The sequence below is a fragment of the Loxodonta africana genome, chromosome 11, assembly GCF_030014295.1.
Source record: "Loxodonta africana isolate mLoxAfr1 chromosome 11, mLoxAfr1.hap2, whole genome shotgun sequence".
NCBI lineage: Eukaryota > Metazoa > Chordata > Mammalia > Proboscidea > Elephantidae > Loxodonta > Loxodonta africana.
Window position 1 is genome coordinate 48939355 of NC_087352.1, and position 15878 is coordinate 48955232.

A 15878-nucleotide genomic window follows, 5' to 3' on the forward strand; every position below is an offset into this window, starting at 1 on the left:
TGGTTTCCACAGTTTCAAATCGAGCAGTGCCAAGTTTCATTCAAACACGTCTCTACAACGAACAGCAAAGAGGAAAATATAATAAAAGGTAGACTGTACAGCGTCAGGAAGGGTTCAGCAATTTCTCCTGGGAGAACGGAGAGTCCGACCCTGTCTCAAATGTGTTAAGCACACGTAGTTACTTCTAAGGAATAATGGTGTGATTCCTTTCAAGTCAACACAAAATTTGTCATGCTATAGTACAGTTCTTTCAGCCTGTAGCTATTAAGCTAAGTTTGTACAAAACAAACCAAAAAACCATAATATCCAGTTTGTTTCATCCTCTCTGGGTGTGGAAAAAAACAGCATTACACCTAACGTTCGATTGGAGAGTCTCTCAAAAGTACTTGTCTGTAGATTTCTGGACGAAAATCAGTCTTCTGATTCTAACAAAGTGAGGGGTGGGAGTGTCAAAGGACTTCAAAAATAAAAACGTTGCTGACATGAAGCCTGGTATGAAATTCAAATACAAAAAAAAAAAAGCTCACTTTCCAAGTACAGGAGACATCTTTAATCGTAATGAAATAAAATCTGAAAATCGGTCTAAATCATTTAAAAAAGTAAACATGAGTTGTAATACTATACCTGTAGAGTGATTAATTCCATTCATTGTCATTAGAAAGTATGTAAAATATTTATTAAGGGCTTTGCCTACAGAGGCACAACATAAATAGAACGAGTCCTCCTGAAATGTAATTAGTGTACACGTCAACCAGTTGATAATTTGTGGTGGAGAATGCAGGAAGGAGCACGAGCTGGGAGCGGCTCCCATGTCTGCACGCGGGCACGTGCACAGGAGAAGGCTCTGCTCCAGGAGCCACGCTGTGCAGCTGCGCCTCCGCCATCGTCTCTGCAAAAGTCTGTCAGGCAAACGCAAAAGTGCAAGCAGAACTTGCTCGATGAATGACCACCCCGAGGCCGGGAGCGTTTAATCCACCCCTTCAAATCCTTGAGCGTTTTCCACAGCCATGAGAAGCTTCTCTCGTAAATCTTCAAAAGTTTCGTATGGAGGTAAGTCAAGGCGATTAAAACTGCAAAAGGACAAAAGGGTGGAGGTGAAACGCCATCAAGATTACCCTTCAGTGACAAAAGCTACTTTCTAGATTTGGCTAAGGAGCCATTCGGTGTTTGGGCAATTTCATAGCTATGAAGCTGCCCACGCCAAGTAAGCTGTGTAACCGATGGAGGAATGAAAGCCCCGGCTGCATGCAACAATCACCTGGAAGAGCTTTTAAAATCCCAGCACCCAGGTCACACCCCGGAACAGCTGCATCTCAATCTCTGGGGTGGACCTTGGTATTGGCATTTGTTTATAGCTCTGTAGATGGTTCCAGTGAGCAACCAAGGCTGAGAACCACCGAGTGTGGACAGTGACTCTTGGCAGCACCATTTTCTCGTTGTGGCTGAAGCATGTAGGTGCCAAAATAGAAAAAAGTTGAACAGGAAGACGTCCGTCCGCAGAGGGGTCCCTGGGTGATGCAAATGGTTAAGTGCTTGACTACTAGCTGAAAGGTTGGTGGATCAAACCCACCCAGAGGCACTTTGGAGGACAGGCCTGGTGATCTGCTTCTGAAAGGTCACAACCTTGAAAATCCTATGGAGCAGTTCTACTCTGCACACATGGGGTAGCCACAAGTCAGAGTCAATGAAAACAAACAAAAAACTCTGTCCAGAGGATCATAGGAAGATAGTGACTGTATGCTACATTATTGGATTCTCTTTTAAGACTCTAAAGAGAAAAACTGTTATCTGTGGAGGCAGTATATCTGGTGTAGTGATTAAAGGTGCAGATTCTAATTCCGGAAGACCTGAGTTCAAATCCTTGCTTCGTGAACTTCTCAACTGTGTGATCCTGAGTAAGCTTATTAATAGCTCACAGGGATAACAGTAGTAAACCACAGGTTAAATAGGTCCATGTGTGTAAGCACTTAGTATAGTGCCTGATCTACAGAGGATGACTGTACTAATGTACTGCTTATTAATACTTGTCATTATCAATAGCAGCAGTTTGGGGGTTCTGCATCAGTACCAACAGCTCTGGGGCTCAGCTCAATGCTAGATGCCTTTCAAACCCACCAGTATCAATTGCTGCAGAGTTGATTCCAACTCATGGGGACCCCATGTGTGTCAGAGTAGAGCTGTGCTCCACAGGATTTTCAACGGTTGATTTTTCAGAAGTAGATCTCCAGGCCTTTCTTCTGAGGTGCCTCCAGGTGGGCTCGAACCACCAACCTTTTGGTTAGCAGTTGAGTGTGTTAACCATTTGCACCACCCAGAGACTCCTATCATAACCCAGAGAACCACCTTTGACTCTGATATTGTTTGAAATCAAAGCTCCAAAATACCAGAGCACTGTCCCCCTAGAACAAAAACAGAGGCTCACGGGAATGACTGCACGGGGCATTCACCCATCCTAGGCAGGAGGCCGCCTGCTTTCAAGGGCCTGACTAGCAATGACCATATTCATTCCATTCAGAGAGGCATAAGAATGGGATGAATGGAAAAACCTTTCTTTCCAGGGAGGCGAGGGAATCCAACCGAAGCAGAAACCCTTTCACAGCCAATTTTTCGCAAATACATTTTCATGCAAATCCTCTCCACACCAGCACTGTTAGTTTAGGGTGGGCGTGTCTTGCACTGAGTGTTCAGTTGCATTATGGAGCTCAGTGTGGCCAATGTGGGCTCTGGGAGCCCTCGATGAGGGTGAGAGAAGTGGGGCTGTCTCTGTGAGCGGCTCACCACTCTCCAGAATGCCCTTTCCCACGAGCTTCCTAAAGAGCGAGAAACAAAAGCCTGTGCAGAAAAACCTACTCAAGGGACACTGGAGTTTGGTCAGCAAGACCAGGGCTCACGGACAGCTGCTATAAAAAAAATCCATTGTACACACTTTGCATTTGTGTGGTGTCATGTGGCTCTGCAGAGAAGACCCCTGAGATCCTTCTTCCTAAGCTTCACATCCCAAGCCGGCCTCTGATGACAGCCTTCCTTCTCCCCGCCATGATCGAGTCCAGGGAATTATGGCTTACTGGCTGGCATGGAAGACCTTTCAAAAACTATGTTTCCATAGATAAACTTACCCTAAGTTCTAAACAATGATTTTAACGTTGGAATAAAAACCCAATCTGCATATAGGTTGGGAGCTGCCATACCCATATATACATTTCACTATGTGTATATATATTTGAATATATAGTGAAATCTCTGCTACCTAGAATAATTACGGATGAAGAGGGTTTGGAGGAATTCCTGGTAGCAAGGAGGGTTTAACTCTTTCGGTGCCAAACATAGTGGGTTTGTTCAAATTCTAGTTTAAGGTTTATTGATATTACTGTACAATTTACACTTTGATCTGTGTCACTGTCATTTGGCACTCTGAGCTATTTATGAAGGAGCCCTTGTAGTGCTGCTAACTGAAAGACTGTCGGTCTGAAGCCACCCAGCGGGCTCCAAGGACAAAAGACCTGGCGATCTGCTTCCTAGATTACAGCAAAGAAAACCCTGTGGGGTCACTATTAGTCAAAATTGACTTGATGGCACCTAATGACGAGCTATTTTTGAACAGGAAATGTGGCATTCTGTAACTCCTAGCCCAGCACCACATACAGCTAAGTATTTTAAATACTGTTTGTTGACCCCTGGGTGTTTTTGTCACTCACCAGGTGTGAGCTCTGGGCAGTTTTTCAGGACTCCCCCATTGCTCTATTGTAAACAGCTGAGGACCATTGGAACCTGGAGTAAAAAAGAAAATAATAATAATGTGAATACTGCTCAGGACAGTAGAACAAAACTAACATGTGACTTTAAGTCAATAGGGAAGGAAAGAAGGCTCAGCTCCTGTTAGGGCTGCAACCAGGCAGGGCTTGCCCTCCTCAGTCCTGACACCATTGTTTGCTACAATGTAATAATGCTGGAGGATGCAAGAGGTCTACACAGCCACACAACACAGACTGCAAGACTTTCAGAGTGCTATCTCCTCAAGTTAACTGACGTAACATCTGGAACTACAGATAGCCTACGGTCTTTAAACCTGGAAGTTTACATTTTAAATGACTTTTGGGGGAAAAAAATGAAATATGACCTTCAGTTTACAGAGCAAAAAGATTAAAAAAAAAAAAAATCTACACTAAGCACTGTAGAATCCTGCCTCCTGGGGGGTGAGGTGCCCTTTAAATTTAATTCTGTTTATGATCACACAGATGATTCTGTAAAACCGAATTTTTAAAGATGCACAAAAAAAGCTGAGTGGGGAGAGGGGAACAAAACAAAAAGGCCAAACTTCTGGTTCCCCGAAGGAGCTGGAGGAGACGGTACGTAAAGATAACGGTACAACAGCTCAATGCAGAAGTACACAGTTATCCGTGTGAAGTATGGTGAGTCCCTGACTTATGACGGGGTTCTGTTCTGACGACTCTGTCTTCAGTTGGTTCTGATTTAAGTCAAATATCTTTTTTAAAAAATTTTTCATTTTTGCCTTTTATTTTCAGTATCTTTATAAATCTGATCTTTGTCTTTGAACATCTATAAATGAACATCTGAGAATGATAATATCAGCAAATTACACGCTACAACACTGTATGCAGTACATAGTACTAATGATAAAAAAACCTCAAAACCGTAAGTGCTGTTTGTCATTAATTCCAATACCTCGTTAGGTCGGAGACCACCTATAGTTTTATTGAACATATTTGTGACACTGTCATGAAAAGACATCTTAGCCTTGTCCAGGGGCCCCGGACACAGAGTCTTCTCAGAACACAGCTGCATCCTGGCCAGAGAGTCACAGAAGTGGACCTGGCCCCAACACGATCCCACTCACCGTAAAGTTCAGCAAATCCATTCATGGGTACTCGAGACGTCCCTGTGACAAACTGTAGTAACCGGATGCGCTTCTCGGCGTCCATCAGCAGCACCGCCTGTGAACAGGGGCAGGAGGTCAGTGCATCCCCATGTGACCTGTGTACGTGGCTGCGGGGCAGACGTGCTGGAGTTGATCTTATTTACCCTGTGAGGCCAGACCTAGACGGCTGACTCTGAAAACTGAGCCTTTTTTTTTTCTAATGGGCACCACAATCCTGCCCTAATTTTAGAGATCATAATGTCTCTCTGTTCTGCCAGTACATCCAAATAAATGACATGAAAAGCCAACTCCTTGATGGCATCAAACTCGTGTTTCTGTGTGTAAGACGTGCTAGCTCCCCCTAAGCCAATTATAAATACACAGTTTTATAGAGATATCAACAGTGGGGAACAGAGGATCCGACAGAATATGAGATGGGATTTCACATGTAGACAAATTCTCTAAGATAACATTTTATAAAAAGAAAAAAAAAGGAATGGGTAGGAAAGGCCTCTAAAACAATCTGTATTACCTTATATGTCTGAATTATACCAGGAATTAAGTTGGTTTTATTGGTAATGTTATTTGAATTGCGGTAAAAATAATATCCAAAATCAAATCTGGGTGAGATAGGGACAAGGACCCACAAAGTACCTGCTTTTGTTCTTTTCTCTCTGTACACTTCTTCTGGCACTTGAAATATTATTAGTAATAGACTTTTAGAAATCAAAATAAGTTAGGTGATTTCTTTTTCCTCTAAGCAAACAATTGCCTTTTTTAAAATTTGGAATTTTAAAGTCAACTCATCCCCTCTCCTTTGCACCCACCCATTCCAATTTCACTTCTCTCCTGAGCTGAGTGAAATGAAAATACTGGTACTAGGTAGATCAGATTTCATTGACATCTTTGTTGAAAGATACAAAGCTCAAAATGTTGGCTGGAATTAACAAAAAATGGGGGAAAATAAAAAGAAAAAAATTTTAACATAAAATTGGATCTTGGAAAAGTAAGCCCCAAAGCATGGTTTTGCCTTGAGCAAACTTCCATTCTTATTTTCACTTGAGTAGACTAGTTTCAGATCTCTTGAATCCAGTTAGTGCCTTTTCAGAACCATCCTACTCTCTGGGTTCTCCAAATAAAAGCGACTTTCACCAAGCAGTCAAGGAAAGACATGAACTTTGATAAGGAGCAATCTTATTCAAGTTCTAGCTGTCCATTAGTGATGCAGATGTAAGAGCTTCTTCCAGCTCAGTTTGCCTCTTTACTCCCCACCAGCAGTCCAAGTGTAAATAAAGCACCCCAATTTCCAGTGTCAGTCTCCAAGGGAGACCACGAAGGGCAGCAAAGAGCCCTCAGCTCTAACCCAGGTGGAGCAGTGTGGGGCAGAGAGTGACCCCTGTGGCTCCCAACAAACCAGGGAGGCCCATGGGGACCTGGAGTTACCTTCCAGAACCACTGAATGACAGGGTGATTTGGGCAGTAGCCGTTCTTGTAAATAGAATGCTGTCTCCAGTCATTGACATCCACATCGCCAAGGCCGCACATCAGCAACTAGTAAGGAAATTGACCAGATGTAAATGAGGGAGGGTGGGAAAGCTGAAAAGTCACACACTGAGAAAATTAGCTTTTCCTCAAGCCAGCGTTTTGTCATTCTGCAAAACAATTCATAAAAACAAGTAAAGGTGGATATGTGCTACCAATTTCATGTGCCACAGCAGCCCAAAGAGACATCACAGGACATGGGGATGACCCAACTCCATCTTGGACAAGGCCATGACATTTCATGTTGGAAATAAAAGCTTCTCAGTCAATCCTCTTCTGGACCCCTCTAATCTTAAACCCAGTGCTCACAGATTTTCTTATGTCCGTTAACATATGCACTTCATCCTGGTTGAAGTTTTCCCTTCTGAATGATTACTGTCTCTATATTTGACAATACAATATTTGTCCCCAGTCCCAGAGAATCAGTGCATATGACAGTAAGAACTCATCTCCTGGAAGGCTATCAATCCAGGTGACAAGAAATCACCTGATCTGTTCAGGGGCCAGTGGACTGAGACGTGTACTAATGCTGTCATCAATTCCTTGACTTATCACTTGAGTTTGCTTTTCCAATTACGTAAACTTCCAAAATGGAAAGTTCCCTGTGAAAAAATGGAGTACGATATTCTCACAGCAGCACCAGAGAAAAATGATGGAGAACTAAATCAGTTCCTGGTCCTGCCTATGCCAACACTTTGCTGGGGAAACTTGTGAAGTCACTGACTTTTCCTACAAGGCTCACCCTATATGATTTCTTTGTCACTATCTACCTTGAAGTTTCCATTTTAAGATAAAAGTACAGAAAGCCAGTCTATGAAAAATGCTTCAGGGACGTGGCTTGGACAAATGGCTAACTGAATTTCATCAACAGCTTCTTGATAGCCACAAACTTCCTCCTTCTGTTTTCCTCAACACAAAAAAGGGTGAGAAACATCCTCTGGTTCTTTCCTTGCTAGCCTGCATCTCAGTCAACACAAAGAAGGTGAGACAGAATCATTAAACTACCTTTTGCTACTACCTTGTTGTTGCCTCATGTTTTTCCTTACTCAATGTAAACCACTTCAAATTCACTGACACAGCTGGTCTCCAGCCCCTAGTAGATGCTTACCCCCACCCTTGTGTGGCCAAGTCCCCCCATTTATAGCTGCCACAGTAGGGATGAAGAGGCAGCTTACGACCTTCAGCCAGCTGGGCCTTGCAAACTGGGGGCTGATACCCCAAAGGGCTGCTGAAACCTTGGCTCTACCTGATGCAATTTTCCCTACCTGCTGTGCACAAGACCATGAACCCACTTAGAGGATGGGGTCTCTACTTATCAGATATGCCTCAGAACTGCACTCTCATGGGTAATGAACCTATGGTTGACTACTTCTGCAATTCCTTACTCTCAAATCAGCAAACAAAAGAGCCCCATAGACAAGAGACATGTAATAGGTTTCATCTCAACTTATTCCCTAAGACAACATGCATCAGAAAATATTAAAAACTAGTTGGGTTTTAGCTGTAAAATAATTAGAGATATTTTTTATCTTCTAGACATAAAACAATGTTCACAATACAAACCTCCAATTCATTTTCATCAAAAATTTTAATCAAATCAATAGGAAGCAGCTCTGTGAATCCCTGCAAGTGAAAAAAGAAAAAAAAAAATCACCTTAAATACCTTTTTCCTTGAAAGAGACAAATCTTAAAGGAAAAACAAATATTTTTTTGTTAGCTAGGAAAAATACAATTTAAAAAAAATTGATGATTCATGTATCAGCGATGGTATCAAACTGTTGCAATTGCAATAACTGCATGTTGAAAAATAGTATAATTCAGAAGGCTCAGGTACTTGAGTAAATTTTGAAGCCTTATGAAAATGTGGGCTGCTGCCAGGTGGGTTCCAAAAGCCACGTATAACACATTGTGTGAGTCAGTATGTCCTAAGACGCCCAGGCCACAGATGTGTAACAGAACATTTTCAAAAAGAACACACTGAAGGGACAGAGACAAAATGCAGAAGGAGCACCATTATCTGAGAGAGAGACTGGGAGTGTGGAAAACCGAGCTCTTGTTTCTGTTTGGCACTAGCTAGGAGTGACCTTGGAGAAACTCTGAACACCTCTGGGACTTACAGCCTATGGAAGCCGGGTGTCCGAAAGTGTGGATCACCTAGGGTGGGGCTCAGGCATCTGCTTCCTGGGGTTTCTTGTCCAAACAAGCTTATGACACCTGCCGTTCTCAAGTATGTTTACCTCATCATATTCTATGTCACCGAGCCCCTGAAGTTTCTGAGCGTGTGGCCTGGGTAGGGCTTTATTCGTCACGTGCAGGGAATGGAGCTAGGGGTGAGCTTCCGTGAGTGGCACCAAGCTGAAGCTTTGCGTCCCTGCAGTGGAAATTAAAGATGTGGGCTTGTAGCTGCTTTTTTCCAGGTTACTGAGTCAACGCTGACTCACGGTGGCCCCATGTGTGCAGAGAACTGTGCTCCATAGGGTTTTCTTGGCCATGACCATTTGGAAGTACATTACCAGGCCTGTCTCCCAAGATGCCTCTGGGTGGGTTGGAACCACAAACTTTTTTGGTTAGTAGTTGAGCACTTAACCATTTGCACCACCCGGGAACTCCTTAATACCCAACAGAAGATTTAAAAAGGAACTTTACTTTTGGCCAAAGTAAGACTTTTTTTTAAAAAAAGAAGCCTCTGCTGGGGGTCTCTTATATGTGGCCTGGGAGCCCCTTTGACATGAAATACGGTGAAACCTGTGAGAGCCGGAACTTGAAGAGTCTGCCTTGTTTTTCCAGATTTCACAAGTTTTCCACCTTTGACAGGGTGCAGTCTTACCACCTTTCTACCGCTCTCTATTAGCAGAAAATATTTGAGTTTTCCTTCTCTGACAAGTTTCCTCCTTACACAGGTTCTAGCTTGCACAGGTTTTACCATATTTAAATATGGGAAGTGCCTGCATCACCCTTCAGACAGGACGAAAGCTGGCACAAGGTGGCTTGGTATAAAATAAAAACCCGGCTTAAGGAAATGTATTCTACATGTACTTGCAAAGGGAAGATGTCTGTGAGGAATTATTAAGACAGCCATGTAGAAAGCAAAGGGATAAGACAATGTTGGAAAGGGACGGCATTGCTACAGGGAAGGAATGGCTTAACCGGAAACCGCTGTTTCTACTGTTCAGCTCTGCGTCTATAAAGTTCTCAGAACCTGTCACCTCAGCAAAACGCAGAGCTGTGTCTCCTGGCCTCCTGTGGATAAAAAAAAAAAAAATTGCCTGACAATTCAGGACAGCAGTCCTAGCCTCTGTAGGGGAACCTGGCCTTCTGGATTAAGTCTGCAAAAAGTCTTTTATAAAAACAGTTCAGGCAAATTAAAAGGTAAGAGAAGCAAAGCAAGACAACACTAACAATGACAACAACAGAAAAGGTGGAGTCTGGGGAACAAAAGACTCTTGTCCTGGCAGCTGGTCGCGGGGTAAGCTCAGCTGAGCATTCCTGATGTTCCCTGCCATGGCCCCACTCCCGCCCGTCTTCAGGTGCAAGACAAACTCTACCAAGTGAGAGAAACAACGCCATTCAACCTCTGCCTAAGACACCAGCAGAGCGCCCGGCCAGCACAGCTTACCTCCAAGAAGGCATTCATTTGCTTCTGGACCCTGTTCACGAACCTCCACTGGATGACGAGGCTGCAGAGAGAATGGAACAGTATTTAACCACCTCCATTTTATCATGACCAGCGCTCATTTATTCCTCCACGACCTCGACTGCGTCTCATCAGGCAGAGAGAGGAAAGAAACCCCATAATGGCACAGTGAAAACAAAGGTCTAATGCTGGGGAACACACTGTTATTCATTAATCCTTTCAATACTAACTGGAACACATGTGAAAAAGCTAAAATCTCACTGAGGACTTCAAAAGAATAATGCTTGATGGCTTTGTTTTTTTCCAGATCTTTTGCTTAACAAAGCTGCTTTATAAATGTGACTATGTGGAGAAAAGAGAAGAAATCACGGGGTATGAATATGTATGTGTGTGGTGTGTATAATGTGTAAAGATGTGTATGTTTTTAATGAGAGTACCAAGTACAACATATTTTGTCATATATTTTATTCTCGTATTCAATGTACTGATTTTCAGCTTTATCAGCAAAACAATTCACACTAATATCTTAATACCAACATTTGGATGATTAACGTAAGATTCTTTTAAGTAACTGATACTCACTGAAATGGTTTTCCCTGTGACTGTGTTTAGTGCTGAACAGAATTTATTGGAAGGCTAATCCACTGTAGCTGCCATTGTGAAACAGCACAAGGACCTTGTCATAAAGGGCCGTTACCTCCTAGGGGGCACCATGGCAACGGCCCTCAAGGACCAGTCTGGCTCCACAGCCACTGCTCAGTCCTATCAGGTTTTACTGTGCTGCGCTGTCATCAGCAGCCACATATTCTCCTTGCACCAGGGAATACAGGTGTCAGGGAACAGTTGGCGATTTCAATCATAATTTGTTCAGTGAAGCTAGCTGGAATTCTGCCCGGCCCTAGCCCCCGCCAAATTTGAAACCTACAAGAATTTGCTGCAAAGAATGACGCATGACATGTATCTCATGTATCAGATTCCTTGGACTTTAGATCCCAGTGGCTCTGGGGTGGACTGTTGTTTTTGAACCTATCCAAGATCTGTATTTTCCTAATGTAGACAACGGTGTCTCCTTTCCTAATGAAACGAAAGGGTGTCGTCTTGTGAGATTTTCCAAGTTCAGAGCAAGCATGCCACTTCAAGGTAACAGATCAGAACCGTAGCATTTTACTTTTAGTTTTTTACTAAGCAGAACAAGCTCTTTAACTTGATGGTGGAGGAAAATTCTACTATGTAATAGTCACACTCTGCCATGGTCTCTAAGGAGAGATTCCAATATTCTCCGTTTCTTCTCAATTCAGAAGGGCAGCAGGTCTTCTTTCCTTGCAGGTCACACTAAAAGATGGTAAGACCTTTGGCCAATTCTCCAAATTCCAGTTCTCTTACAATTTCAAATGAGAAGAAATATTGAGACCGAGGGCTGAGCACAAACAAGGAGCTCAGGCCACCGCTGTAACCCACGAAATGAAGGCAGGACTCAGGAAGCAAACACTGCTATATTCCTTTGTCCCTGTACCTGACCTGGTCTACACCAGCAAAGTGAGAGCAATGCGGGCAACCTGGTAGTCTTTGGGATAATGCACGAATTGTGTGCTTGAAGCATATATATATATATATACACACACACACCCCAAAAAGAAAAAGTAATATGCTCCACAGAAGACAACTTTCTGAATAGTATAAATGTCCCAGGATTACTTAACACTTAATATTTAATACTTAATATTTCTTTAAAAAAAACTCAACCTTTTGTTATGTCAACTGGGGCGGAGACTGAGTTCAGACAATTACAAATATTAGAAACAGTCCATGAGCTATTTTCTTTATGAAAAAGTCAGGAAAGAGACAAAATATTTCACCTTTGGTAGTTTCTAATTTTACCCCACAGGTAAAAGTAAAACCCACTGCCACTGAGTCAGTTCTGACTCATAGAGACTCTATAGGACAGAGTAGAACTGCCCCATAGGGTTTCCAAGGCTGTAATCTTTACAGAAGCAGACTACCACATCTGTTACCCATGGAGCGGCTGGTGGGTTCAAATTATTGACTTTTCGGTTAGCAGCCAAGTGCTCAACCACTGCACATCAGGGTTCCTTCGATACAAGTAAAACTTCCCATCAAGTCAACTTCCCATGAGCCCAAGCCAAGAAGGAACTTGTGTTGTTGAAGACTCACCAATAAACTCATGGCCATAACATGCACGAACAGTTTGGCAAACAATGTCAACCAAATATGCTGCCCAGTTTATTAAAAGGCTGCAAATATCTGTATACTTACTCAATATATTCCCTTTTGTTTTCATTTGTCACCATTATTTCTGACCCATTGGGCTTCAGATCCACTTGGTATGTCTATAATTACAAAGATAAAACAACAATCACCACCATGAAGTTATTTTGCTTATTATTATCAAGTAATAACATCTTGGCATGAACGGGAGATAAGCAAAATTTATTCAGAAATCTCTTCCAGCAAATGGGCTCTCTGTACAAGAGAATGCTTAATGAGGCTTTTAAATTAAGATGCAATATATTTAAAGATGCTATCATTAAAGGCAAATTATTTTATGGTTATTTATAAGCTTTAATTATTCTTTATATTAGCAACAATGGAGAAGAGCAACACTTTTTTCATCTGCTATTCATTTCTCAAATTAATTATGTTTAACAGAAGAAAAAGAGGGTACATTCGTCAAGACTACAGAGACCCAAATTCTAATGTATTTTATTTATTTCTGAAAATTAAATTTTATAGGCCTAAAAAAAGATGCACGGAATTTCTTTCAAAAAAGCAGCAACGCTGCCAGGACCTTACTCTGCCCTTCACCCCTCTCTCTTTCTCCCTCCTATTTCCAGCCTCTGTCTCTCCACTCAATCTCTTCCCCCAACCCAGTGTTTCTCAATCTTTTTAAAAATTATTATTATTGGTCCCTATGGAAACCCTGGTGGTGTGGTAGTTAAGAATTCGGCTGCTAATCAAAAGGTCGACAGTTCGAATCCATCAGGTGCTCCTTGGAAACCCTATGAAGCAGTTCTACTCTGTCCTTTAGGGTCACTGTGAGTTGGAATTGACTCAACTGCAATTGGTTTGGTTTTGGTTTAAGGAGCCTTTATGGGTATTTCTTCCTAATTATCCCCTCCATGGAATTTTAACAAACAGATCCACAGTACAGCTGTAGTATGTGCTATAGCCCTTTGTAATGTCTTTAAGATTTTTTTTGCCTCCCAAGAACCAACTGTCATCCCTTTGGGGGTGATATCACCTCAATAAGAATGCAGACACTAACCTAACACATACCTGGTTCCAGAGACATTTTCCTATGTGACCCTCTCCGCTTTCTTCCTGTCCCTCTTGTACAAGTTCTTGGATGTTTATCAAAACCATCAGCTTAGATATTGCTTCACTGAACTTGCAATCAAGAGTTTCTACTTATTGCAGCCATAATAGAGGCCTTGGTGGTGCAACTGGTTAACTGGTTCAGCTGCTAGTCAAAAGCTTGGCAGTTTGGGTCCACCGAAAGGCACCTCAAAAGAAAGGCCTGGCAATCTCCTTCCGAAGAACCAGCCATTGAACTCTATGGAACACAATTCTGACACACACAGGGTTGATGTGAGTCGGAGATGACTCCACCGCTGGCTTATAGCTGTAAAAGGGCTCCTTCTCCTGGGCGGTAGGGTGTGTATAAGTGTATGTGTGTATGACATATTCTTACTCCTGCTGAAACAAATTCACAGGAGGCCCAGAAACCAGCAGCTCCAGATTCTGACCAACCAGCAAGAAAACAAATCACAAAATAACGGCAACTGCTGTTTCATCACATAGGAAGTGACAGCTATTACCAAACCTCGTGGTCTGACATTTCTAATTGTGGAATGAAAAAAAAAAAAAGAGTTCACAAAATCCAGCAAGCAGGGCTGACATATAGTTCATCCCTGGTAACCACACTTGCTTTCTTCCTCTGAACCCAGTCAAACCCAGTGCCTTTGAGTCGATTCCGACTCATAGCGACCCTATAAGACAAAGTAGAACTTCCTCTGAAAGAAATATTTTTTTAGCTTTTTACACAGGGAATCATGGGCTTCCTCTTGGGTTAGAATAAACTGCAATGCACAGTCCACAGGTTGGCAGAGGGCTGAGAGGGGTGAGAGGCTAGGATAGGCATGTTGTTAATATCTGTAGTTTTAGGTCAACAACTCCGTTTTAGTGCTTACCATGGACCAGCACTAGGCCAGGTAGTGAGAGTGCACACACACATACACGCCAGGGCCACTGAGTCGACTTCGACTCATGGCAACTCCATGCATGCAGAGTAGAGCTGTGCTCCATAGGGGTTTATTTTACTTTATTTTTCCATAGGGTTTTCAAGGCTGTGACCTTCAGGAAGTAGATGGCCAGGCCTGCCTGTCTCTGGGTGGGTTTGAACCACCAACTTTTCTGTTAGTAGTCAAACGCTTAACTGTTTGTGCCACCAGGGACTCCTGTCATCACCCAGTGCTGCTCTCGGGGAGCCTGAGTCTGGAGGGAGAGAGAGATGCTAAACATATCATCATATGCATAAATGCTGAGTCACGCAGGGTCTGTGCCACGAGGGAGACAGAAGACACTCTCTTGAGTCTGGAAACACGTGGTCTGGGGTCAGGGTAGGCTTTCTTGGGGGAGAGACACCTAAGCTGAGAGTGGATGGAGTGTGACTGCTATAGCAGGAACCAGCACGGGCAAGGTCCTGGGTGTTTAAGGAGGCCAATGGGGTCAGATAGGAACTTGGAGGGGCAGCTTTGCCTTGCAAACCTCGTCTGAGGGAGTAGTAGGTGCGGCCAGGCTGTACAGGGCTCCATGCAGCACATTAAGGATTTGAGATTTTATCTTGAGGGCAGTGGGAAGCCCCTGGAGGTTTCCCACAGAGCAATGATATGGCCACTTTTACATTCTGAAAAGACCACTCTGCCATTATAGGAAGGCAAGGTGGGTGTAGGGTGACTCTGTAAGGGACTATGAGAGAAGATGGTGTTGGACTCGGGCATTGGTGGTGGAAGAAAGGGACAGAAATGGAGACAAATATTTGGGAGGTAAAATAAACGGGTTGGTGATAGATTGGATAAGGGGGGTGGGGTCAATACAAAGCTGCTTAATTTGCTCTAAGTTTCTTACCAGAATGTAAAATAGACACATCATTTTCCTGCTAATCAGCTTATAGCTCTCTAAAAAGGCTAAGCAGTGATTTGGCAGGAAAGACAAGGCAGTGACGTAACAGAGCGTGACGTAACGTAATCATTAGCTTGCTCGTCTCGCTGGTCTGTTGTGGTTACTGCATTGCCCTGTCTGATTCTGTTCAAAAGTCAGCAGAATCTACAACATTAAGTGAGATTTGAGAGTTGTTTTCATGAATAACTGGCATGAGCTATAATGATAATCAGGATCTTTATTAGAAGTAGACTGACGAGACCAAACATGCTGTTTGGTTTTCATTTATTAGGTGGGAATAGTTATAGTTAACTGTAATGAAGGCTGGTTTTCTGGGTCATCTGTTTCTGACTTTGGCATTGCTAGCAGAGTAAAACCTGTGAGAGCCAGAACTCGAAGGGACTGCCTTGTTTTTCTGGGTCTTGCAAGTTTTCTGCCTTGACATGATGCAGTCTCACCATTTTTCTACTGCAGTTAGTAGAAAATATTTGAGTTTTCCTTCTCTGACAGGTTCCCGCCTTACACAGGTTCCGGTTTTTGCAGGTTTTACTGTACTTTTCTGAACTGTGTTATTTAAGGTAGTCTTATGGTTTTCTCTAAATGGATAAAGAAGACATATAAGATGGATTTTTAAGTCTCCCTTATTTT

General features: G+C 42.8%; 1 protein-coding gene across 13 annotated transcripts in view; it reads right to left on the reverse strand.

Annotated features, from left to right (window-relative positions):
- Positions 1-535: 535 nt before the first annotated feature.
- The window catches only part of NEDD4L (NEDD4 like E3 ubiquitin protein ligase), a 373007-nt gene continuing 357664 nt past the window's right edge, over positions 536-15878 (reverse strand). For all 13 annotated transcript variants that reach the window (XM_010586712.3, XM_010586713.3, XM_023543760.2 and 10 more), the window contains 7 exons: positions 12327-12400; positions 10035-10095; positions 7982-8041; positions 6320-6427; positions 4856-4952; positions 3696-3768; positions 536-1070 (listed from right to left, as the gene is read on the reverse strand). In XM_010586712.3, the coding sequence (XP_010585014.1) occupies positions 968-1070; positions 3696-3768; positions 4856-4952; positions 6320-6427; positions 7982-8041; positions 10035-10095; positions 12327-12400 (576 nt within the window). In that variant the 3' untranslated portion in view covers positions 536-967. The remainder of the gene's footprint in view (positions 1071-3695; positions 3769-4855; positions 4953-6319; positions 6428-7981; positions 8042-10034; positions 10096-12326; positions 12401-15878) is intronic.